This window comes from Pantherophis guttatus, chromosome 1 (genome assembly GCF_059756535.1).
Source record: "Pantherophis guttatus breed Tessera chromosome 1, ASM5975653v1, whole genome shotgun sequence".
NCBI lineage: Eukaryota > Metazoa > Chordata > Lepidosauria > Squamata > Colubridae > Pantherophis > Pantherophis guttatus.
The window spans coordinates 228337441-228363492 of NC_142063.1; the positions used below are offsets into that span (position 1 = coordinate 228337441).

Consider the following 26052-nt stretch of genomic DNA (forward strand, 5'->3'; position numbering starts at 1 on the left):
ATTCAATAAAACTGAGGTCCTGGAAAGAAAAACAGAGAATGGTTGAAAACTCCTGAAGGTTTGGCCTGGAGAAGAGAAGATTGCAGGGAGACATGACAGCTGCATTCAAATATCCAAAGGAGTGAGATGAATAATACTAGGAAGAATTTTTCAGCTATTTCAAAGACAGGACAAGAAACAATGGGTTTAAAAGGCAAGGAAATACACGTTGTTGGTTGAACATCAGGAAACATTTTCTAATACGGTAGTAGCAGCAATTTAGCCATGGAACAGGCAGCCTTGGCAGGAAATGTTGGGAGGGAGGGAGGTCTCCTTCAATGGAGGTGTTTCATCAGAGGCTGAATGACTATTTGCAGAGGATGCTATAGTCACGGATTCTTGAATTGGAAAGGAAGTTAGACTAGATGATCTTGAAACGCCTTCCAGTCGTCATATTTTATGATTCTGTGAAGATCTAAATATGAAATATCTAAAAGATGATCCGAAAATCACAGTTCTTGATTATGGGGTAAGTTTCAAATATACGCACTGTATTATTATGGAAATTAGGATACATAACTACAGTTACAGTATGTATAGAGCTGTAAGTCTATTCTATCCAAAAGTAAAGTGACAAAACAGGGCACTTTGATTATTTTTCAGAATCCATATTCTGCTTTTTTTGATACTCACTAAAGTTCATTCTTAGTCACAGTAACAGGGCAGTTTCCAATGGTGTTGAGCTATATGAACTTTATCCTAGAGCAGAAGAGAATCCAAACAAATTTATCCGGGTTGTGAATTTGAGCCACTATTCTGAAACTGGCCAAATAAATTCCGCTGAACCATCTGTGCTTTAAAACAAAACAAAACAAAAAATCTGGGTAGAAGCCCAGCATTTAATATCAATAGATGTGAGTGACTTTTAAAATCAATATAATCTTAACAGCGCTGGGAAAAAGACTTCCCAGGAAGCAGCAGCACTGGGAAAAAGACTCCTAAAGCAGCCTCCTCCAATTACATGATTTTAGAATTACATCCATCTTACATGATTTTAGAATTGCCTTACATCAGCTAAGTATTCCCCCATATTGTCTTAGGATGATAGAAGACATATAACCTAAGAGATGTTGAGACTATCATGTTGTGAAGGCTGCATTACATAATAAAGCTAACAGGTAAATAACTCATCATTTCTTCATTGTATTTCCCCGGCATTGCTTTAGCAATTAAATATTATTTCCAGAGTTAACTCCCACATTCCAGATAAACAAAAGCTTCGCTGTGTACAAAGAGAAAACATGTGCTTCTATTCAATACACAATTTGTATTGTGTTACATCTCTGGAAAGCAACTAATTAGACAATCAATACTTTGTCATCCTGTGAGATGCAAAATTATAAAGGCGACTGGGCTCCATGTAAGCATATAATGGGCAACAGCACTTCCTTTCTTGTAGCAGTTGTGAGCATCGGCTGAGAGCATTAAAGAAGAGCCACTGCCACTGAGTTAGAACCATCTAATATCTCGAAAGCTTAGAATGAGATTTCTATACAAGCTAAGAAATAAATTGCACCTCTCTTAGATCAATTAGGACTTGTGGAGATCTGGTGAAATGATATCACAAAGCATTAATTGTAACATTCTGCTTTATATAGCTTCTCTCATAGACAGTTCTGTGAATTATTTTTCACTCATAGAAATTATATTTCCCAAGATTCTTTTGGAAGAATTTCACGCGTAACTTGTATAGAATAGAATAGAATAGTGAGAATAGAATAGAATAGAATAGAATAGAATAGAATAGAATAGAATAGAATAGAATAGAATAGAATAGAATAGAATAGAACAGAACAGAATTCTTTATTGGCCAAATGTGATTGGACACACAAGGAATTTGTCTTGGTGCATACACTCTCGGTGTACATAAAAGAAAAGATACATTTGTCAAGAATCATAAGGTACAACACTTGATGATAGTCATAGAGAAACAGTCAATATAAATCTTAAGGATATCAGCAACAAGGTTACAGTCATACAGTCATAAGTGGGAGGAGATGGGTAATAGGAATGATGAGAAGATTAATAGTAATGCAGACTTAGTGAATAGTTTGACAGTGTTGAGGGAATTATTCGTTTAGCAGGGTGATGGTGTTCGGGAAAAAAATGTTCTTGTGTCTAGTTGTTCTGGTGTGCAGTGCTCTATAGCATAGTTTTGAGGGTAGGAGTTGAAACATTTTCTGTCCAGGATGCGAGGGGTATGTAAATATTTTCACAATATGTAAGGTTTCTTGTATATTGTCCAATTCTCAACAGCCTTGCGCAGCTTGCAACGATAAAAGAAATTACAATAACATCCTAAAAAAATAAAAGACAAAAACTGACAAGAGCAATGAAGTGAGGGGCTTCCTGCTTCCTCACCAAAGACCTGAGTGGAACATATATACAGGCTGACTTTTAAGTATCTATTCAGCTATTCCAAAATACAACTGTTTCATCAGCAGCCATAGCAACAAGAGTATTTGTGCATATGTGTGTCAAAAATGGCAAAACATGGAATCACCATGCAAGCTCCCTTCATACACGCATGTACTGTATGGCCAGTGCCTATATAAAAGAGGCAGACCCTAAGCGATCATGCTGCTTCTGTTATCTTCTGTTTTTGATGTGCCCTTCCAGATGCTGCTAACTTTTAGCATATATTTTGTCTTCCAAAAGGGCTCATTATACAATTCCCAGAATTACTAGCCCATTGTGGCCATTGCTTTGGAATTCTGGGAGTTCCAATCCCAATAAATCTGGAGAGCATTAGGTAGAGAAAGATTGGCTTACAATATTTTTTAAAATAATGTAAGTTTGGTGAAACCAAAATAGCCACTAATATAAGGAACCGAAAAGCCATAGATACAGGATCCTATAGAAGTAACAATATGCACTTGGGCTAAATGAATCACATATATCCCATTTACTCCAGAATTGTTTTCATTTTTAAAAAAATTTATACATTATTTAGTCTATTTATAATTGTAGACAGATCATTTGGAAAATATATAGAATTTAAGGAGGATAATTAAAAAGTTGTTCTGAGTACATACTCAAAAATATATTTTGTGAACACTGAAATTGCGTGATAAATTTAACTAGTCATGTTATTATGCAAACTTAATTATTCTCTTTGGCTTGGCTCCAGAGTCAGTCTTCTGTGAACAGGAATGTTTCTTCCATCCACAAAAGATTTTTAAGCCAGTAGAACTTTTCTGCTAATGGGACGAGGAAGAAAGCAATCTTCATTGTTTCCCAACCTCTATAGTCCCCTATTTGTGTTCTGACATTGAACATATAATTGGGAAGGTTGAAGGACTCTTCAGAGCAATGTTGAAAGAAGAATGAAGGTTGTAGAGGGAGCAAAGATCTGACAATTATTGCTCCCTCCAATCATGACAAGGGCAGCATTCAAATCATAGCTTTGCTGGGGATGATCTCTCCAGTTCAGTAAGGCGCTGGATTCTTATTTTATGAGTGTTCTAGGCTTTGCAATGGTTTTGCTTGAGTGTGTGTGTAAGAGGTAAAGTTTTCATACACTTCTCCAAATCTGTGATTTCTTCAAATGTATTTATATGAATAGTTGAAAGTATCTATACTTCCAAGTATAGGTTGTGTGCCCTTACTCCCTTTGCACTTGTATAATCCTTTATAGACCTTCAGTTATTGAATGGGCTTTAGACTGGAGCCACAGTAAAGCAAGATTTATTCCACTCAATTAAAAAGACTTTTCTACTTGTCCCTTCTGATAACTATTCCCAAAATTAGGTGGTGAAACTAATGGAGAAAGATCAAAGTGTAAATGCAAAGGATAGCACTGTCCTTCATTTTCTAATTGAATTGTGGTTGTTTTTCTTGTTCTTATAGTTCCTTGATATATTGGATGCTTCCCATCATCAGATGGAAAGTGTCTTGTGTGGAAATATGACTTAAACCTTAGAAATAATCCTTTTCAGTATTAGCTTTTTGGAAAGAAGAAGATAGTTTATCAAAAATACAGATGGATTCAGGCAACAATAGGTGGCACAATTTTCCAGGAGCTGCTGCTGCCACTGTTGTGCATTCTAAGCAAATTTTATTTAGGGGAGTAACACTTAGGGGAAAAGCAGTCATGCACAGCTAAGGTGAATTTTTAATCAAATTATATAAGGAAAAAACTTTGACTTGAAAATAAAAGGTTTTTTTTCAATCCTGTGTTAATCTATTGAAATTATAATTATTGTTATGCACAACTTTTAGTCTTGTCCTGTTTTTGTAATACATTTTTTGAGGTATCCTAATCTCTCTCATCCTCCACATGTACAATGCAGTGGTCAAATCAGGAGCAAACATTATTCTGGATCATTTCACAGTTTGCTTATAGTCTTAATGGATGATCTTAGGCAAGCCTATTTTATAGAGAAGCAATGCTATAACGCTTCGTATATAGTACTAAGTGTATCATTCCACTTAATAGAGGAAGACCATTTAAATAAATGGAACGACATGGTTGGCTTCCAAGTTTCATCATTAATGCATCAAAGTCATACAACAAATTGACTGCTTTGATTGCATTTTCATGTCTTTCTCAAGGCCCTTGAAATTTATATAGGAAGTATCTGCATGTATTATAGGCACCCTATACATTATGAGAGATAGATGTGAACCAACTATAGCAAAAATGGTTTTGGAAGAGAAAGCCATGTCACAAAAACAACATAAAAATTAGGCCTTTTGCTAATTTGGAAGCCCAATAACCATTTAACCAATAGACTTTATTAGATTCTGCAGTCAGGGCTCCTTCTCTTCCTGTTTTCCCTTGGTTACCAAACAAACCATTACTATCACTGGACATAGTGGTGAATTGGTGTCCAAAGCAGTACAATGTAGACAACAAGACCACAAAAATCCAGGTTATATAAACAGAACTTTGTACATCTCCTAAGAAGTGTCATGAATTGTGGCTGATGATATTAAATAATTTTTTTAGATTTCTATCTATTCATCCAAGTTAGGTTTTTTTTTCCCCTACAGGAAGACTTGAATTCTTAGTTTATAGTTTCTATGCAGACTTTAGCCATCAAGCGGATGATCTAGAAATTATCTAAGCTTAATAAGATGGACATGAGTGTGCATTATAGACAATATGGTTTTAAGTAAAACAAACCTTGTATTTTCTTCCTTCTTCCCTATTGGTTGAGGTTTATGGTCTAATTCACAGTGGATTGAGTTTGCATTTTAAATATGATGGCAATCAAACAAGCTCTCCCAGCTCTAACCATCATATTCTGAAAACAGTAGCCTTCAACCAAATATTAGGCTGCGGCCCAGTACTTTCCATGTTTAGTCCAGCCCTGTTAAGCACCCCTCTGAATTGAACTGAATTGAAAACTGAACATTATTTTTATGTGTTAAGCCATATCAGTTTCCCTTAAACTAGCATCTTCTTGAATATTTAATCATCTCTGATAAATGTATTTCATTTGTGCTTGAACAGCACAAGACAAAGTAAAACAATATTCAGGAGGACAAATACAACAAATATGTGCGGTTCATCCGTGGCAGATACATTTAGTAGTGGTAGTTTCCATGTTTTTAATAAATAGTCTTCTGTTTTATAGTTAAATGACATCTAGGGCTAAGCATTATTTTACAGGCTGGTCTTGAAAGTATTTATAATGCCAAAGGATGAACCTGCAGGGCACTGAAGAATAAGGTGGTGCACAGTGGGTTGGGATGATATACCTTTCAAAGAAAAAAGGACTAGTGTGTAAGGATTGCTGTTTACAATAATGCCCGTGAAATAAGAGGGAAATCCAAAGCAGGTGGTTCAAAGACAGAGAGAAGGGGGTGGTATTTGAAGGCGAAAGCTTTCACTCCTCCACTCCAGCTTCTCTTTATTTTAAGGACCTTGGGGAGGGAAAGTAAGAGTTTGCTGTTCCTGGCAGAGTCCTCCCACTAGTGCATAAGCAGAAGCTTAGGCAATATGTGAATAGCTGCATACGAAGCTTGGCAATGAACCTGAGGTGGGCTAGAGAGATTATTTATGCAGAGGGATGCAAGGGAAAAGGAAAATATCCCATTTTAATATGCAATACATACAATCAGTGATAGCAGTTTTGAGTTCTTTCAAAGCCCCCCCACTCCCCAAATGCCTTTAATTCACAGGAAGGCAAGATTAATATCTTGCGCGCTCTCTCTCTCTGCTACCCCACCCCCACTCCTGCCTCGTTCTTTTTCTCCGCACAAGGAAAACGTGGGTTGGTACCATTTTATTGTTCTGCTGGGAAGATTTGAGCAGAAGCTTTTGTCTTTTTAAAGGGCTAACCTAATCAGGGATAGGTGATTGTTTTTAAAAAGCAAAACCAAAAGGTTGCCGGTGGGGGCTGGCGTTGGGGAAGAGAAATCCCTTAATACTCCCAACCACCATTCTCCCCCCCCCCCCCACTCCCGAATACCCCTGGAACTGAGAGGGGAGGGAAGGGAAAGGATGAAATCGAGTTGGACAGGGGGAAGTCTGGAGGGCGACCAGGTGTCCCTTTGAAGATGTGGTGCCCTGCTGAAATCCACCCCACTGCTAGAGGCACGGCAAAAAAAAAAAGAAAGAAAGAAAGAAAGAAAAAGGAAGGAAGGAAGAGTTGGAGGAGGAATGCTGTTGCCGGTTTCCAGGGTGAAATCCTCAGGCTTGAACGTTAAAAACCCAACCGGAGGAGAATCTCTACCTTAACAGCAGCAGCAACGAGCGTAGCCGAGCAGCAGAGGAAGACCTAAGAATCGGCCAATCTCAAATCAGTCTTAATCAGGCAGATATCTCACGGCCATCCGCATTTAAATTGCACACGCGTCCACGAGAGAGAGAGAGAGAGAGAGAGAGAAAGAGAGAAAGGTTGTAGCCTCACATACGTGTGAAGCCAGACCCAGGCAGCGATGGTATGCACTGGGGGGTGGCGTGGGGGGGGGAGAGAGAGAGGGAAAGCCACAAGAGGCTTTTGTTTTATTCCCCCCGCGATGAGTTTTTGCAGTGCTCCGAGCAGTTTAAGGGAAGCGGCGGACGGCGGAGAAAAGCTTCCGCTTCTCTGGCTGGCAGAAAGAACTCTGAAGCTGGATGTGGTTTCAGCACCAAGAGCTTTGGACAGCTCACTGCGTTCGGCAGAGCTGCCTGCTTGCCTTCTATCCCCCCACCTCTCCACGCCGCCTCTATTCCTCCCCAACCCCCAACCCCCCGCATTACTGTACAGCTGGAGATGCATCTAAATTAAGTCCTATTCAACAACAAGTAGATCTCTTCTGTCCGGGAACCCACACTAGATTCTGCTCTCAATTAAACTGCCTTTTCTTTTCACGGAATTGACCGCCCGCCGTAATTATCCCGGTTTTTTTTTTTTCCCCTCTCTCTCTCTTTCTCTTCCTCCTCCTCCTCCCCCTCTGCCTCTCATCCTCCCTCCCTCTTCTCTCTCTCTCTCCCTCCCTCTCTCTCTCTCTCTCTCTCTATTCTTGCAGGAACGACTCTTTGGGAACCTGGTCCACCCAGGGATGTAAAACTGTGCTTACCGATGCATCCCATACAAAATGCTTATGTGATCGTCTCTCTACCTTCGCCATTTTGGCTCAGCAACCTAGAGAAATAGTAAGTAACAAAGGAGGGGAGGGAAACTAAAAAAAAAAAAAAAAAAATCCCTGAGTTTAATGGAAAGGCTGGGAGAATGTTTTAATGCATTCCGGATTAACTCCAGAGATATTTCAGTAACCTGTATTCAGGAATTATATCACTGCTGCGGGTCAGAAAGAGATTGGATCTTCTCCCTCGTAGCTTACAGCTTATGGAAATGAATTACCGATTTTTGCCACATAAACAACTACTATCAGTTTCAGATGTCGAGCAGGTCCTATTTGTAAAGAGGAAATTTAGCCGCTGTAATAGATTACATTTAAGAATAAATTAATGAAATAGGAATGGGCGAGATATTTCTGATCATTAGTGCCAGTAGAATAGGGAACCTAGCCACTCTTGTTAAACAGATTGCAGTTGTGCGTTTTCAGTACAGGGAATATATATTATTTGTTGACATTTATGAGAGACAATTCTATATGCATAAAATGAGAACAAAAATGTAAAATAACTAAAAATAACTATGTATGGATTTAAAAAAAAAAAAAAAAAAAGCCCTGCCTATTAAAATAGATTTTCAAGTACCTGGGCAACCTAAGGGAAACAGTGTTAAGTGTACAGTCAGCAATCATCTTACCTGTAACCTAGAAGTGTCTGACTGAAATAAACTCAAAATCCATTTTAAGCAATACATTTTATATTGCCTAGATGACACATCATATCTAGATAAAATGTAATTTACACTGGAGCCTTTAGGCTTTTCAGCAGCATATTGCTAAATCAAGCAGGGTATCTCTGAAAACTTCTTGGTTTAATTAGCCAATGACATATACATTTTGCAGTTAAAAAAACTGATAAAAGAAGTAGAAGTGCTGATATGTGTGAGGTATATTTGGTGGAATTAAAAAAGACTTTTCTTCCTCAAGGTCATTTATTCTTCAACTGTGAAAATATTAAACAGAAGAAGACATTTTTGTCTGTTTGTTTTAAAGATCCAGATTTTTCAATTATTCTATGTGTTTTTGTTAATTTCTCCCATACGTGTTTCTTTTATCCATTTAAAGCCACAAGAAAAAATGTATAGCTTTAAGGCAAAGTTATTGTACTGTCAAAAAAGTTTGGTCGTAAGTATTGGATAAGGAACTGGACAGCATTTAATTTGTCAAAATAAGCCAAATTATTTCTTCAGCTCATTACTTTGGCTTTCAAGGGAAGATGTAATTCCAAACTGTTGCTCTTTTTCTAAAGCTAAAAATCTGTAATGGCAATAAATATAATGGCCTCCCATGGAACTGTTGATATCACTAACCTTCTTGGAAAGAAACAAAACTATTTCTTTATTTGGTGAGTGAAATTGGGTTTGATCCTATTCAAGGCCACAATAGGTATTAACTTGGTATTCTGAAATCTCAGGGGCTTAAAAGCATTACAGTCTCAAATTGACGCTAAAGTAGGAAGGAATGGCTGCTTACTGGTAATACCATTAACATGAAATAGCTATGTACCAATTAGATTTGCAACATCTTTTTTTTTTTTTTTTTGCTGCAGTTATTAGAATATGGTTTCCTCTGATAGATATTTGTTATGATCCACAGATCATGGAATCATCTGGTGCTCCCTCAGTAACCCTAATAGTAGGCAGTGGCCTTTCATGCTTGGCTTTGATCACCCTAGCAGTTGTCTATGCAGCACTATGGAGGTATGTAATTGATAAGTGGCTTTGTAAAACTACAAAAGAAGCTTTTCTGCTCTAAATAAAAGTCTGTGTCTCTTCTATAAGAGTTGCTAATTAGATATTGTAATATACAAATAATTCAGTTTAAAATGTTACATTTTGTTGTTGAAGTTGTGCTACTCATGATTAAGTTTATATTTACCGACAATTGAAATAAATTTAACACAAAAATAGTTTGTTGCGAAAGTGACTGCCTGCAAAGGATCCTGGATTGGGGCTGAAAGGCGAAAGCGGAAGCAGTATGCTCCATCCCATATTCGGGTAGACCAGGTTGCCCTGATAAAAAACACTCATGATTAAATATCTATTTTTTTTTCTTTAATTACATTAAGGACATCAGTTGTGATCAAAAAATCTTTGTGAGTGCTGAAGTTGCAATGCACATTTCCATTATATTCAAAGAATGTCCCTTTCACTTCTATGAAGATATGTGTGTACCTCTATCCCTTTGGTTGAGAAGCCTAGATCCATATGGAGCTCTAATTTGAGACCATCATTCATTATGGTAAACAAAACAATTGAGTGACAAGTACCCCTAGTACTTCAGCATTCCCACTAATGTAATCCTAGTTCTTGTTGATTCAGTGGCACAATATTGCTTATTGCATAACAGGCCCTCACTAAATTCTATCTTTGAACCATTGCATATATTCAATTTTTTTCTTAATACAATGAATGCTCCCATGAATACACAAGTACAGAGACACAATTTGAGACACCTCATAATGATTTCCACACACCAACAGAAATTGTGGGGTTGAAAGTTTTTTTTTTGTACAGATTTTCACTAATTGAATGCATCCATAATTATCACCTGAGATTCAACTGATTGTATGTGCTGTCCCTTAGATCACATCCACAGTGGAAGCAAGGAAAAAAAATCCCAATTTGAGAGAGATGACCATTTGCAATGTAGACGGGGGCGGGGGGGAATGAAGTAACCATTGAATGGAAAAATGATACTGAATTACAGCATGCTTACAGATTATTCTTTCCCATGACATCTGAATAAGTAGATGCTTCATCCAATTGATTCAGAAGAAACAACACTTCAGAACTAGTTTATTATTAATCACTAATATATATTCATGCATGACACTGAGGAAATAAATAAATGAATACATCTACATATATTAAAATGTGTAGGTGAACACACTAAAATACAATGGTATCAGAAGTTGAACGTAGTAAGCATAATAGTTTTAGCTTGTGTAAACTGTAAGGGTAAAACACCATGCCTCCTGTGCCTTATTGTTTCGAAGTGATGTCCAGGGGCAATGGGGATGGCTTTTGTGGAGTTTTACAGTATTTATGGTCCAAGTGGCTCTAAAGTTGAATTATAAATACTGTAAGGTATGTTTATGACTATATCTTTGGCTGTGTTAAAATGAAAGTAATGTGAAACTAGGATTAGGGATACATCAGTAGAGTGACCAGAGGGAAGAAAGTGAGATAATGCCATTTAGTGAGATGGATGGTTATAAAAATAAAATAAATAAAATAAAATAAATAAAATCAGTGGAGCAAAAAAACTGTCCAGGGGGAAGAACTAGGAGACTTTGTGTGTTCACTTGAAAAAGCATTATCCAGGGCCCTTTAAGGTACAGAGGTAGCCCATCATGTCTGTAATAAATTGATTTGATTTCATACGTCTGTAAAATTGCTCATTATGTTCTTCACTAACCATGTAGCAAAATTGCTTGTTTGGGAATGATTCATATTTTTTAAAAAAAACCTTGTAAATCTAAGATTTTGATTGAGCAAATCAAATATAGTATAGTTCCTTGATAAAAACAGATTTTGTAGCAGCTTTAGAATATACTCAGTTTGGTATAATCCAAAATATTTTTTCAACATAAAAATGATGTTTTTCATTAATCAAGTTTCATACAGGATTTGCATAAATCGGACAAATATGTTTATATATATAAACCACAATATCTAATGTGCAGTATCAGGTAGTTACAATAATTTTTACTGAATTAAGAAAATAAATTATATCTTTACATACTAAATATATTTTATAAAGTATGATATTTTGGAGAAGTTTAAATTGTTTAGTACTGCTAAACTTTCTAGTTACTCTCTATGAAACTCACCATTTTAGAAGCAAATATCTTAGATTAGGGCTGTCAAATTCGCAGCGTGTGGCCTAGATGTATCATACACTGGCCACACCTAGTTTAATGAAGGAAAAAAATTGTGATACATCACATGACGATGCCATAACAACACCGTGACAATGGTGAGCTTGACACCCCATCTTAGATCAAAATATACATTAATGGAATTTTGCTTGTGCAAACTTTCCCCGTCTTCCCAATATAACTTTGAGTATCCATTATCCTCAAACCGTTTGATATGAGGCATGTGGCTACAATAGAACATGGAGTTTGTGAAACTATTTATAAATATACCCCATTACTATAATTTTTGAGCCATATATCATGAACTTTCTCTTAAACTGAATGACAAAGCCATGATTGTCCATCAAGTAAATGAGATGTTATTAATTTACTAAAATTAAGTTTGTGCAAGATTAACTCTTTAGCAATGGAATGAGTTATCTCATCTAATGTCTATATACTTTGTAAAACATAATTAAGCAGTACTTTAATTAGTGAAACAAATCTAGGCAAACAATGTTCCATTTTGAATCTGAATAATCCATTTCTATATAACCATCAATTTAGCTTTGTTAATCATATGAACATCCACTCAGATATTCCTACTGCATTTGTGAGCATAATCCTCCAGTAATGCCCACTGTATATCTTATGAGAATGGGAAGGACATGAGTAAATTTATCATTCATACTTAATTCAATTCATAGTCATTTCTCTATGGCATCTGAAAAAATAATTCCCCAGTGGACTGCAATCACTCAAACAGCTGCATCCTTTTGAAGTGGATGTTAGAGTATCTACTAATTTCAGTATCAAAATAATTCGAAATTGCAAACTTCAAAATCTACCCATATGTGTTGCTAATTTCTTAATGTTATTGAAACATTCTTTGTTTCTCTGTTCCCAATGCTGATATTAATTATTATTAGTCGGTACAATGCCAACTAAAAAATGTTTAAATACTCATTTAGATGTTCATTTAAAAAGTTAATTTTAAACTACTGAAGTTATATTTATGCTTTAAAATGGTTATTAAATACTTAAAAATTATCAGTATTAATGATTTGTTTTAATAAGAATTTACTAAATTGATATGGAATACATTTTTTAAAAAAATCTTTTGTGTGTATGTATGTGTGTGTGTTTACTTGGACAGGTACATCAGATCTGAGAGGTCCATAATCCTAATTAATTTCTGCCTATCTATTATATCATCAAATATTCTCATATTGGTTGGACAAACACAGACACATAATAAGGTATGACTAAACTGCCTTTATATTTTAATTGCTTGCAATCTGTTTTTTGTACAGCTGGGTTCTTTTCAGTTTTGGCAACAACAACCACCACCACCAAAAAAATAAAAAAGACCCTTTGCAGAAATTGACAGTTATCTTGTGAAATATTAGGAAGTAGAAAAAAAGATTCAACATGTTTTGTTGAAAATGTTTTTCCCTTCCAAACCTCCATTTCCTATAATTCCTTCTGGATAATTGGTGCTTTCAAAAGCAAACATATGTATATTTCAAAGTTCAAAGTTATGATGCATCAAAATCATATATTCTGCCTCATTATGGTAGCTATAATGAATAGTGCTACAATGTTTTTTGTCTTTTCTTAGCACACTGGCATTCAATAAAGACAGATAAATTCTTAGAAAGTAAAGTGTACTTGAACATCTGAATGTACATATATATCTGGTGAATGTTAAAGCAAAACTAGATTAACTGTCATAAAAGAGATTGTTGGTATATTCTTTGCCTGCGTTGTTCAGTTTCTTTCCTTTTATCTTAATGGTGTTTGCTTAATTTTGGCCAAAAAAATAAGAATTTTATTTTTTTTTAATGAGATATGACTCTCAGAATCAGAACACCAGTGTTGTCAATGAATTTCCATGCTTCAGGTCAAGAAAACTGAATTTATGCTTGATCAATGCATAATAGTTTTGCTGAATTTACTTTAATACATACATTTCATACATAAGCATAAGTTTAATTTCAACTATTTTTCTATTAGTTTATGTATCAGACTAAGAGATGTTCTAAGTAGTCTGAGTCAACCACAGTAATTTGTACAGGTGCAAAATGTAGCATTTGTGTAAATTCAGAGCTTAACCCAAACATAATCTCAAGAACTGTGTTTTCCTAATTCCTTTAATTTTAACGTTTAAAAGACTTAAGGAAATTAGTACTTAAGGTTTCGTGTGGACCTAGTATGTGAACCCTGTAATCTATGACTTTCCAATTGTCAATTCTGTGATTTACTGCTCATATTACTATTTCCAGCTGTTGAGAAACTACTTAGCTAAAGATTAGTTGTATAAAAAGAATAAAGGTGATTTATACTCTGTTCCTAAGAGCTGTTGCATTGTCAAAGACATAATTGGAGGGGCTTATCATTAGAGCAAGCAAGTTGCACAGATCCTGTTCTGCAGTGCATGAACCATAACAAATGTTTGGGATTGTACTGTCACTCCAAGTAAAGCTGAGGAGCTAAGATAAATGTTTTGACATTAGCTGCACTGTTGATCCCAATCTCTCCTTCTCTCAAAATAATTAACAATTTTAGGTATTTCTTTGTAACATTTACCTTCATGAATCTCATTATATCTTTCAAGTTTATATGCAGATGAGATGCTGTCCCAATTTATTATAATCAGTGGTAATTTCACCATTGGCTTATCACATTGTTCAAGAAAAGAAAATCAAATTGTTTCACAGACCTATAGTGTTTTGATGATGCATTGGTGGATACAGTAGAATTAAAGTTCATTATTCCACCTGGACCATTCCAATCCTTAGTATTGCAGTATCTCAAATCATAGGATAGGCTTCTTAATTAAATTAGCACATGAAGAAGTATGTGCAAATAACAGTACAAGGTAAAAGGAAGAAAGTTAAACAGCTATCCAGCAATAATACCTGTGAAAGAAGGATGTTCCCAAACTAACCCGTTTTATGAAAGTCCCTGCACAGTGTGATCACTTTCACTGTTTACCTAAATCAGTTAATCTCCATGAATTCTGAAATATGAATGCATGACTCAGGTCTTCAGATGGATGCCGCCTTCATTCATCTACAGGCTCAATTTTATACACATGCCAGTCACTTTGCTATGCATATCACGTTGTTTCAAAGCAAAGATAAATACTGTATTGGATATGCAATATATACTGTCAACTGTGGATCTTTTCCACCTGTTATCTTACAGAAAGAAATAGTCATGCCTGTGTGAAAGTCACTGAATAGAGAGTTGGGTGAGGGAGGATACAGTTGTGTCAAATGTATTTCTTTTTAGGAAGTATTTTAAATACTTGGTGGATTTTCTTTGCCCCTTTTCTTCCCCATTCACCCACCACAAGCTTAACAATGAAACCAACATAAATTTACAACCCTCTCCCCTCCCCTTCCCTCCTCTCCTCTCCTCTCTTCACAAAAAGTTTCTTTTCTCCTTGATTCCTAAACTTATTGATCTGTACAGTCTCTTATAATTTGCTAAGAAAGAATTTTGTATGGCTAAAGGGTAGAATAAGATATTCTATCTAACATGTGTCTTTATTCATTTATTAATTAGTAGCAAAATGCAATTTAAATCAGTGGTGTTTAATTCTGAGCTCATGTACCCACTTAGCTTCATGCTTTCTGCATAATTTTATGCTGGATTTTCACATATATCCATAATTCAGCTGTGTATTTAACTTTGGAAGAGGTTACCACTCCATCTAACGAAAATAAGTGTGTGTTTAACAGTTCAAAATGCAGAACTGAAACTAGATATGCATTCTTAGTTCTCCTACATGGTTTATTTGACTAAGCACTTCAGAATATTTAGATCTGGAATTAGGTTGATTCCTAAGCTTTCTGCAGAAGAAATATATCTAGACAAATATAAATTGAGTGTGTGTTACACTAACAAATCCTTATTCAGGATTACAGTTTAAGTGACTTTGTACTTTTATTCATAAGTGAATAGAAGAGTTGCACATTTTCCTGTGTCTCTTTTAATAGCAGTATTGGAAAGAGACATCTTGTTCTATTTTTTCCTATTCAAGAAGAACGATGGCCTTATTTAAGAACATCTTCTCTTAGAACAGAATTATGCAACTTCTAGTGGCTCAGAGGTCATGCCAGGCTTTGTGTAGCATGTCCAGAGCTAGATTTCAAACCTGGCTGAATTTGAATATTGCTTTATTATTTCAAGGTGTTTTCATCTTCATTTCATTTCATTGCATTAATTTATTCATCAAATTTATATAGCTGCCCATCTCAAAAATAAATGACTCTGGGCAATGTAGAACAAGGATAAAATAGTTACGTACTGTATAAAAATAATTATTATTGCCTTTATAAACTTTTTAAAAATGTTTTAAAAACTCAATACTAAGAGAGAACAGCTATTTAGGCTAAGAGCAGATATTAATAACCATGGAGCCACCTCAGTATCTCACCTGTCCCCTAAGGTTTTCAGGTTTGATGGCAAAATCAGGTTTTGAGATACTTTTGGAAAATCAACAGAGATGGAGCCAGCCTCACTTGAGGGAGTGGGGGGGAGGGGAGATATCCCATAAAGTACCATGGCAATAAAGACCATCATCTGGAACCCACCAAATGTAGTTCTCCGGCTGACAGGATCACAGCATGCATACATATGGTGACACAGGTAGATATGACTCAAATAACCCAGCTCAAGGCCCTGTAGGGCTTTAAAGGATAAAAACACCTTGAATTGATTCCAGAAACAGGCTGGTAACCAATGTAGCTCACAGAGTAGAGGTGTAATATGTGTTCTAGAACAGGGGTCTCCAACCTTGGCAACTTTAAGACTTGTGGACTTCAACTCCCAGAGTTCCTCAGCCAACAAGTCTTAAAGTTGCCACCTGTTCTAGAAGGCACACACATAACTGCCCACTGCATTGCATTTTGCCCAGTGGAAATTTTTGGATACTCTTCAACAAAAGAGGTGGAGCCTATTACAGTAGTCCAATCTAGACCCTTGATCTAGGAGCAAAGACAATAGGCATACAATACAAAGTTGTGGAAAGGTCTCCTAACCATGACTGCCACTGTTCTTTTAGTCTAGGAGGACACATACACCCCAGTCTGTGCATAGGGCCTGTTTTGGGGAGTGCATCCCCCTCTGGAACCAAAAATGGCATAGTCCAAAGTCCAAAAATTTAAAGCCATTCATTCTTGCCAGGCTTCAGCTGAAGGCTATTGTTCTTCAACAAGATTTAGCCATGGTGGCAAAGTGGTTAGAATGTAGTATTGCAGGCTAACCAGTCTGTCAGGAGTTCGATTATGAATGTCTCAGGGTTCACTCAGACCTTCCAACCTTCTGAGGTCGGTAAAATGAGCATTCGGATTGTTGCTGGACAATATGCTGATATTTGTATAAACCACTCAGAGTGCTGTAAAAGACTATGGGATGATATATAAGTCTAAGTGCTATTGCTATTTATCCAGACCCTTGTAGTTTCCAGGCACAGGGTAAGATGTTCATAGCATCACTTAATCAACCAGGGGCAAAGATGTGTAATTGGGCACTATCAGTGAACCAATGACCCCTTCACCCCATAGCAATTGATGAGCTCACCCAGCACCTCATGTAGATGTTGAATAGGCGCAGATCCCTGCAACACTCCACACAGTAGGGACCGAGGGCGAGATCTCTCTCTGCCAACCACCATCACATGGATTGACCGCAGAGAAAAGAGATGAACTGGCAGAACACAGTGCTGCCCATCCCAGCGGGCATTAGAATTCATTATAGCAAGTAATTTATATACTATCTAGCCAATGTTGAATACGAATCAGGATATTTTTTAAAAAAATTGTTTTAAAGTTAAATTCACTAATCAACAGGCAAGACAAATTTGTAGATTAAAATTTTTGTTCTGAGAAAGCAGTCAACATAGAAAGACTATAGGGTATACTCTGTACTTTTATAGTGGGATAGGTGACGGTAGAATTAACCATTATTTTTCATTAATGGGCTTTATGATTATGTATAATAAAATTTCAAGGACTTAAAGGGACTGCACTTTTCCCTAACTAAATTATGAAAAATAGATTGGGATGATTTTTTTTATATCACCGAAGAAGCCTATGCTTGAATATGTATCAGGCTCTTGAAGAACTCTTCAAAGCTGAAATATCTTTGAAAAGGATAGGAACAAGGAATGTTTCCCATGGAAGTCACACATTTATTTATTTGTTTATTTATTAAACCTCAGAATATAACACAGTTATATCTCCAGAAGTGCCCATAGCGAAACATAATTTCAGCCTCAGATATTGCTGGAATCCACAAATTGCTCTCTAAGACTACCATGCAAATTTTAGGAGTTTGAAATATTTGTAGCTTCTGAAAAATTTCCTGGACTCAGGCAAGTTATCTAGGGAGAAAACCTATGAAAGTAAATGCAATAAAATACTTAACTGTATGTACTTTCACAAATGCATGGGGAAATCCCCTCCTTCCACAAACACAGGTGGCATTTGCACAACACCTGTGAAACATATGGTGGCATGGTGCTGCCTGGCATTTTCATTTACAAAAATCTTTAGCAATAGGCCAAATCCAATATTCAGTGTTAAACACAGGAAAAACTTATGATAGAACTGAATTGGTTTACATTCATTAAAGTAAATTTAGGTTGGCAACCAACAACCTAAATCTCTATTGGTTCTAAGTATATGGCAAAACTGAGCAATTCTGGATGGTATTATGGCTGACAGTGATTTATTTATCTTTTGCCCAAAGTTATTGCTCAGTGCTGCAAACATATGCAGGCCATGAGCTTATGATAGTTCCACTAGAGCCTCATCTCCCTATTTATTTCTTCTATGCTTTTGAGCAGCTCCACCTACTATATTGGAAGCTGCACCTGATATTTGTACCAAAAAAAGAATAAGGTTAAAATAATTTAAAAGTCATGTAACAGTTTCCAAGATAGCTTGTTGAATCCTACTGTGCTACAAAGAATTGAATTTTAGATTTTCCATTTTCTTACTTGAAGCTTAAAACCATTAGGTTGTGCTCTAATTTTAGCATACTGTATTATGAACATCCCTTTTCCTCTTAAAGTCGGTGATTGGCATCCATGTTTGGGGGTGGATGAGTGGGTGGGAAAGATACTGTACATCAAATCATGACTTCATTTTAAACACAAAAAAATCAAAAAGGTATGTAAAGAAGCTAATTGGGATCAGCCTGAATACTTAGTGAAAATAATAAGAAAACGTATGTATTACCATTATCAATACTCCAAAGTGAGCAAACATCATTTCTAGTTATTCTTGAAGGGCAAGAAGATTATTTAAAGTAATGGCAAAAAAGCATCAAGACAGAAGGTAGCTAAGGATCTTTTCTTATTTCTTAGCTTTATTGGTATGTCTTTGTGTTAAGTAGAGTTTGCATGACACATTATCCTTTGAGGTACAATCCTACTTCATCACAAAACATGTAGAATGTTGTTGACATCTCTAAATAATGAGACTTTTGTAGTACTCTAATTAAAACTGCTGAAGGAGAAGAGATTCAGAAACTAAGTGCTAAATGGGTCATCCAGTTGATTCTTACAGAGGTTGCTAAAGTCAGAAGGCTAAAACAAGGTCCCCAAATAATTATTTCTAAAATGCTAATGCTTATCAATGGAGGATGTGGAGCATATATTTAGAGATGCAAGTCTGATCTGATTAACTTAAGATACCAACTCCTGCTCTCAATTTCCTATACCTAATCTGTCAGGTAAACATCCAGAATAACAAAATTACCTTACCTTGTCAGATTGTTGGCTCATCTGTTTCAGTATTATCTATATTAATTAGAAATGGCTCTCCAGATTTTCGTTTCGAGGTCTTTCCCAATTCTAGCTTGAGAGTCCTAGGGTTGAACTGTCTTGTCTGCCTGCAAAGCTTGTGACTTAATATTGAGTTAGGACTTGTATCAGTTAAACTCTTCATGGAGTTTAGTTGATCAGCCTACTAACACTTCCTATTTTTCATATTAATTAGCTTTGTGTTTCTAACCAGTGAGAACTAGAGTATGATTAGATGATTCCTCTTCTCCTATCTCAGAGAATGTGGATCAAATTATATGAGAAAGACAACAAGTACATCATGCCTTGACTGATATTGCTCTTAAATATTACTCTATTTAATGTCACATATAAAATTCTTCTTTACCAATATGTCCAGACCCAGAACAAGAATCGTAAGACCAGTAGTCTCTTATCTTTGTGGCATAGTTAGATCTTTTGAATTTTGTCTAAGTAATAAAAAATAGTTTATGGAAAATAGGCCTGTGCTAAGCAACAGTGCTTTGCTTTGACATGATGTGTTACATGGGGGCAACTGTGCATCTCATTTTGGGGCCCTTTGTAGCACCTCTAGTAATTGAAAGAGACTTCAGTTTTTGTACAACCTTTTCCAGCACTGTTGCTTTCCCAGGCAAAATGAATCAGAATGAAGCAAAGCATGCCTTCAAAGCTTTGTTTAGTCCTAACAGAATTTGTGGTCCTTCGCTGTGGCTAAACAGCAATGCCTTATACTTCCTACTATCATGACCAGTGCCAAAGGTTATTTGAAGTTCTAGTTTATAACAGACTCTCCTATCCATGTCTTATTCCTTAACTAAATATTTTGAATCGGAAAATCCCAGTGTTCTAATAGGTGGGCTGAAATGTGGAGTTCTTTCTCCTTCTGAGTCCCACATATGGGTTGTCAGTCTGTTCTTCCAAAAGTTCATAGGAATTTCAGAATATAGTAGCTGAATTAAAATGAGTGTGGAGGGAAAATGGCATTTCTTCCTGAATATTGTTCTTCATCTGGAAACAAATAATAGAATTTGATCTTGGCTCTCAAATATAAGTGAAGAGGAGAAAGAGGGTCCTCCTAACAATTTTTATGCCTTCTTTTAGAAGCAGTTTTTGTTCAGCTTTTTCTCTAGACTATGAAGTATTCCTTGTATGTTGCAGTTATCTAGAACTAAATATACTTTCAATGAATTTACACAGAAAGATATTCTGATAGTTGGAAACACTTGAGACATTTTGAAAACCATGTGGTTTCAAATATTGAAAATTGGAAAGGGGTAACAAGGTATACCATTAAAATTAGCTTGTAGGGCAGTCATCTATTGTTCCATCATGAATTGATTGCTTTTTGCTTTTACTATCATCAAATGAAATCTTGCCCCCAAAATCCATAGTAGTAGCTTCTCAACGGAAGCATCTCAAGCTGTGAAATACTCTTCCACTAGAGAATATTTGTTAGTAAGATGCAAACAATGGTATTCCAACTGTCCATTTTATCAATGTTTGGACATACGTATCACAACAAGATGGCTTTTAATAGAGTGTCATATATTTTGATTTGGTTTTGGTAACGATAGCTTTCCAGTGAAGGGCAGACATGAAAAAGATCATCATAAAGAAATGAATACATTCTCCTTTTCAATCAGCTTCCCATTGCTACTCTATTCTGTTCTCTCTCTCACGAAGGTTTCCATTTTCTCTCTTCATTGCTCCCTGAAAATCTATAGCTTTTGAGCACGCCCACTCCTCAGTGGGTGGGTGGGGATTTATTTTTAATCTTCTTATGTTGCTACAAAACCAGATTCCCTTCTGAGCCTACTCTTTTGTGCTGAAGATTTGCTATTTTGCTTATTTATTGTGCATTTTAATTGTTGTTTTTGCTTCTCATTTGTTACCCACGTAGTATTGTTTCATGATTTTTTTTGTGGGCGTGGTTTAGTTTTCGTACCATGAATGTTTTGTTGTGTTCATGTTAATTTTTTTACTGAGGATGTTTTATTGAAATTTTAAGTGCTACACAGTCTAGATCATGATTGTCCAACCTTTTGGCTTGCTTCAGCCTCACTGAGGGAAAGAGGAATTGTCTTGGGCCACATATAAATTTTTTAGTATAGTTAATATATATAAATAGCAAATTTTCTTTATTTTTTTACATTTTTTATTATATTGTGGGGCTGCATTACTAGCTGTCCAGGGCCACATGTGGCCACAGGTTGGACACACCTGGTCTAGATGATTTAGTGGCATATATGTTTAATAAATAATACTAATAATCATAGTAAGGACCGGTGCTCATATCTAAATTTCAAAACTAAAGGAAATGATATCCAATATTAGCTACCATGGAAGCCTCCCCTGTTGTGAGCCAAAGAAAGTCTTTGAAAACCGTGTTTCAGTAATGAAAGTAAACAATTTCAGATCTTTACTGATTGAAGTTGTGCTTGAGCCACTTCAATGTCATCCAGATTTGCTGTTTGGAAAATGGAATTTGTTGATGTGCATTTTCAGATACCAGTTTTTTATGTCTTTTTCCTTCTGAAAATCATCTCCATATCCTAGCACTGAAAGGCAATAACATGATAGGGCCCAGTTAAAGCAGTTTCAAGCAATCTGTTGGTGAGTCAAGAAAATTATTCTTGGCATCCCATTCTTCCCTCCCATCTCACTCTCCAGTACTTCTATATTTGGTCGGATTCCAGTTCAAATAACAGATACTATAAATGAGAAGCTGCTGCATAAACTCTAATCCTATGAATTATACTTCCTTATTAGGATTCTTCAAGGAGTTAATTCATAATTATAACAATATTACCACATACTCCAACTTCCTGTTGGTCCAGAATTCAGGGTGGTGCCACTGAAAACATTCAGAGGAGATTAGATAGGGAAAAGTTGCAATATTTTCTACTTCTTTTGGGTCTACATAGAATTAAGACAAAATAGTTCAGGTTATTATTCAGTTAATCTTTTTGGAGATATGGTAACTAAGGAAGAAATGAGACAATATGGAAACTGATGCTAACCAGAATCTGTGCTAGCTTCAGTTGTGTGTTATACGTTCAGTTTTATTTATACAGAAGCACACACTCAGTCAATATTTGTCTTAATAGACATAAGAATTGTTGTGGTAACAAAGTCCAATTTATTGGAGTGCACAGGATATGTTTTCTTAAAAAAAAGAAAAGAAAAAAGCATACTGTAGAATTTGTCTGTCGGTTCCCTATAGCTTGATTACCAGTGAAAGTCCTTGTAGGATACAAATAGCAATGTAGCCCTGTGGCTGGAACCTGACCTCTTGAACTCAAAACAGGAGGAGGAGGAGGAGGAGGAGGAGGAGGAGGAGGAGGAGGAGGAGGAGGAGGAGGAGGAGGAGATTGCAGGGGAGACTTCTGGGAGATGTAGTCTCCACCAGAGGCAATGAAATCAAAGTGCAGGGGTGCAGAACTATAGAGCCCAGCAGTTCAGAGGGGGAAAAGGAAGAGGCAGCCTCTGGAGGAGGGACTGGAAAAAGGCAGGAAAGAAAGGACTGAGTGGGGGAAAGAATCAGTGTCATTTTGAGACAAAGAGAACTGCTATGACATTCTGGGCCGTGGATGGCATTCCTGCTACCAAAAAAGAGGAGACAATCCTAATCAAGGAGGAGCTCAGAAGTGGCTGCATTCCTGATCCAGCAGCAGTTTGCTGATTCATCACTTCTGGCTAGAGAGGACTATTATTTTACTTAAAGCCTCACAAAACCCACAAGGAGTGTCTGTGTGTTTGGGCTAAATGGGCTGATCCTCTGAGAAGAGGGAAAGAAGGACCCAGTCAGCAGCAGCTCCTTCGGAGGGTTTATTAGATTGCCCCAATAAATATACCTGTCATTTAGCTTTTTTCATCCCCTCCCATGGTCACCGCTGATAGAGTAAAAGGACTGAAAGCAGTTTACAATGACATAAAATAAAAAGTAAAAATGCAACAATGAAAAGCTATCAACAGCCTATTGAATAAAGGCAGCCCAGGATAATTTGCACCCGAACACTCTGAAGACTAAAAATATTGTAAATACTGTCTTTAGATTTGTGGGATTCTATATCTGAGGAGGCAGTGCGTTCCAAATGATAAAAGGCATGCCACTGAGATCCAAATTCAGCACCTTTCAAGAAATGGGAATGTTTACCCTTAACATTTTAACAATTAACATTTCTTACGTGACTGGCTAAATCTGGATAAATGCTCAAATAGAGACCTTGGTGCCAAGCCATGTTAAAACAATTCTGTTTTCCAAATCCTGGAAATGTTTATGATGAAGTTTCTGAAGACTGGCTCTGAATATCATAAAATGCAAATTTTATCATTGTAAGATTGAATTTCATTTTTACTATCTGACTGCCCTTACTTGTGTACTCCTACATATCTATGGAGTTTCATTGCTGATGAAACAAATCAAGTCTGTCCATCTTTCACTGTTTACAAAAAAATCAGGGTTGATTTCTGTTTCATAAGATTATTTTCTTAGACAGCTGACCTTGTCATTGTCAATGATTAATGATATAATGGGTACATTAGTAGATTAATTATGTGGCATAATATTTCTTCTTTCTAATAAATATTTGGATTCCTTTTTAAATATTCAAACTGATTGAATCCTGAATTGTGCTACCATTATATATTTCAGATTTTAAATATTAAAGATGAGTTCTTTCTACTTAATCCTATAGAGGTTTTGTGCTCAATATACACTGCTCAAAAAAATAAAGGGAACACAAGCAGAAGACATCCGAGATCTGAATGAATGAAATAGCCTTATTAAATACTTCGTTCGTTACATACAGTAGTTTTGTGTTCCCTTTAGTTGTTTGAGCAGTGTATAAACTACTGTATGTAAAGAACAAAGTATTTAATAAGGTTATTTCATTCATTCAGATCTCAGATGTCTTCTGCTTGTGTTCCCTTTATTTTTTTGAGCAGTATATATCCATAGGACCAAGTATAGCCATATTGACAATTATGTATCAATGGCAGAGCGGCTGCAATTCTCAGGCATTTCATTGCTAGGCACTTGGGACTCCAAAGAGACTGTGATATCACTTGCAGTAATTTTAATGCCTGTATTTGTATAGGATCAGTAGCTGAACATTATTTCTAAATACTTGATAATGGAATTGTCACACTGAGAACGATATGTGGTCAGTCGAGGGCATTTTTTAAGTCTTAACAGTGGCCAGTTGCTTTCAGGAAAATTGGCAGCAAGTGGTTCCGAGAAAAATTGTCTGTTGTTGCAGTTTGTGTTTCAAGGCTAGCTTCAGTAAGTTAAATTTAATTAGACATTTTGGATATAAAAATAATTCCATATTCTCCCTGGCTTGCTGTCTTCCGCATCACATTTCTTATTTTTTTAATCATTTAAGTAAAGGCAGTGAAGCTTCATCCTTGTGGAAAGTGTAGTAACATACTGGTAGTATTATATAATTGTATCTGTTTTGCCTATGCAGGGGTGGTGGTTATCTTTTTTGGTAAAATGCCTTTAACTCGTCGAAGAAGTCACTTGTGGCCAGTGCTAACGGTAGTTGCAGCAAGGATGTGTTTCCAATTTGCTAAGAAAGAGGCTGTCCAGTCAGAGTTGGTGAGGGGCAGGGAAACAAGAGAGGTTTATAGCTCTTGGCCTGGAAAAACAAAAGCATCCTATTTGTCTTGCTTTCGCTCTTCGATGCTTTTTGCCTGGAATCAAGTTAGCAGAGGGATACAAATGGGATTAGTGCTGCCAAGCCATGATGCAAGAGCCCACACTCTCTCTCTTCGATTTCCCTCAAAAGCTCTTCCAGCTAGCCTCCTTACAGGAGATACAACTGCAGCCCTGGCAATCTTGGCCTTGGTACCTTCTCCCCTGCAACCAGAGCCCAGTCACTGTGAGGGCATCTTTCTCCAGTGCTCTTCTCTACCCTGTCATACCCGCCTCTCCATGGTCACAGTGTCATGTATTATCACACTATTTGTTGTTGTTTTTAACAAAGCTCTGATTATCTCAAAGACAGATGAGTCCCTTAACAAGGTACTACAGATCCTTTTAAAGATATCAGTAAGCAGAGCCAGCAGAAAGTGTGTAGAACACCTCCTTTTCTTCCTCCCCTTCTCTTTTCTGTCATCCTTTTCTGGACACATCTATCCATTCCATGCAGAAATTGTTCTGCATCCCCTTTCTGAAATGAAGTTGCACATCCATCATTCGTCCACTCTATCCTGGCATCACTGATACCTTTGGTTATCAGGCAGAGAAAGCATCTCTATCACCTGAACTTTTCAAAGGAAGATGTGAGTCTTTCTCCCTTCAAAGCCATGCTTCCTCTGTATAAACAATGATATGCTATCCTAGACTAGTGTGATATAGTAGAAAGAATGATAGATAGGAACTAAAGATTCCAAGCTCTGTCAGTGTGAAGCTCATCGGTGATGCTAGACTTTCTGGAGTCTGTTGATTGAAATGACCATTCAATCAACAGACTTGTTTGAAGATCCGTCCATCTGTTTGAAGATCCAATGGAATAGCTTCCAAGTTCCATCTATTCCATACTGAATTTCTTGAAGAGTGGCAGGAAAGAGAGAGAGTATAAGAGAGAGAGAGAGAGAAAAAATTCTGTATGAAACTTGTTAAAGTTTAATCAAATCTGATGTTGACTGTCATATACTGAAAGATTGCATCAGCAGTCAGTGTGCTAACACTGAATTTAATAAGGTATGAGCATACAGAGAGGTGACAATTCTACTATGCGTTTCACTAGAGAACTGT

The 26052-nt window shown here is 36.5% G+C and overlaps 1 protein-coding gene across 4 annotated transcripts in view; it reads left to right on the top strand.

Annotated features, from left to right (window-relative positions):
- ADGRB3 (adhesion G protein-coupled receptor B3) overlaps positions 1-26052 on the top strand; it is a 502073-nt gene that overhangs the window by 352150 nt on the left and 123871 nt on the right. For all 4 annotated transcript variants that reach the window (XM_034431977.3, XM_034431978.3, XM_034431980.3 and 1 more), the window contains 3 exons: positions 7501-7627; positions 9205-9308; positions 12627-12729. In XM_034431977.3, coding sequence (XP_034287868.1) covers positions 7501-7627; positions 9205-9308; positions 12627-12729 — 334 coding nt within the window. The remainder of the gene's footprint in view (positions 1-7500; positions 7628-9204; positions 9309-12626; positions 12730-26052) is intronic.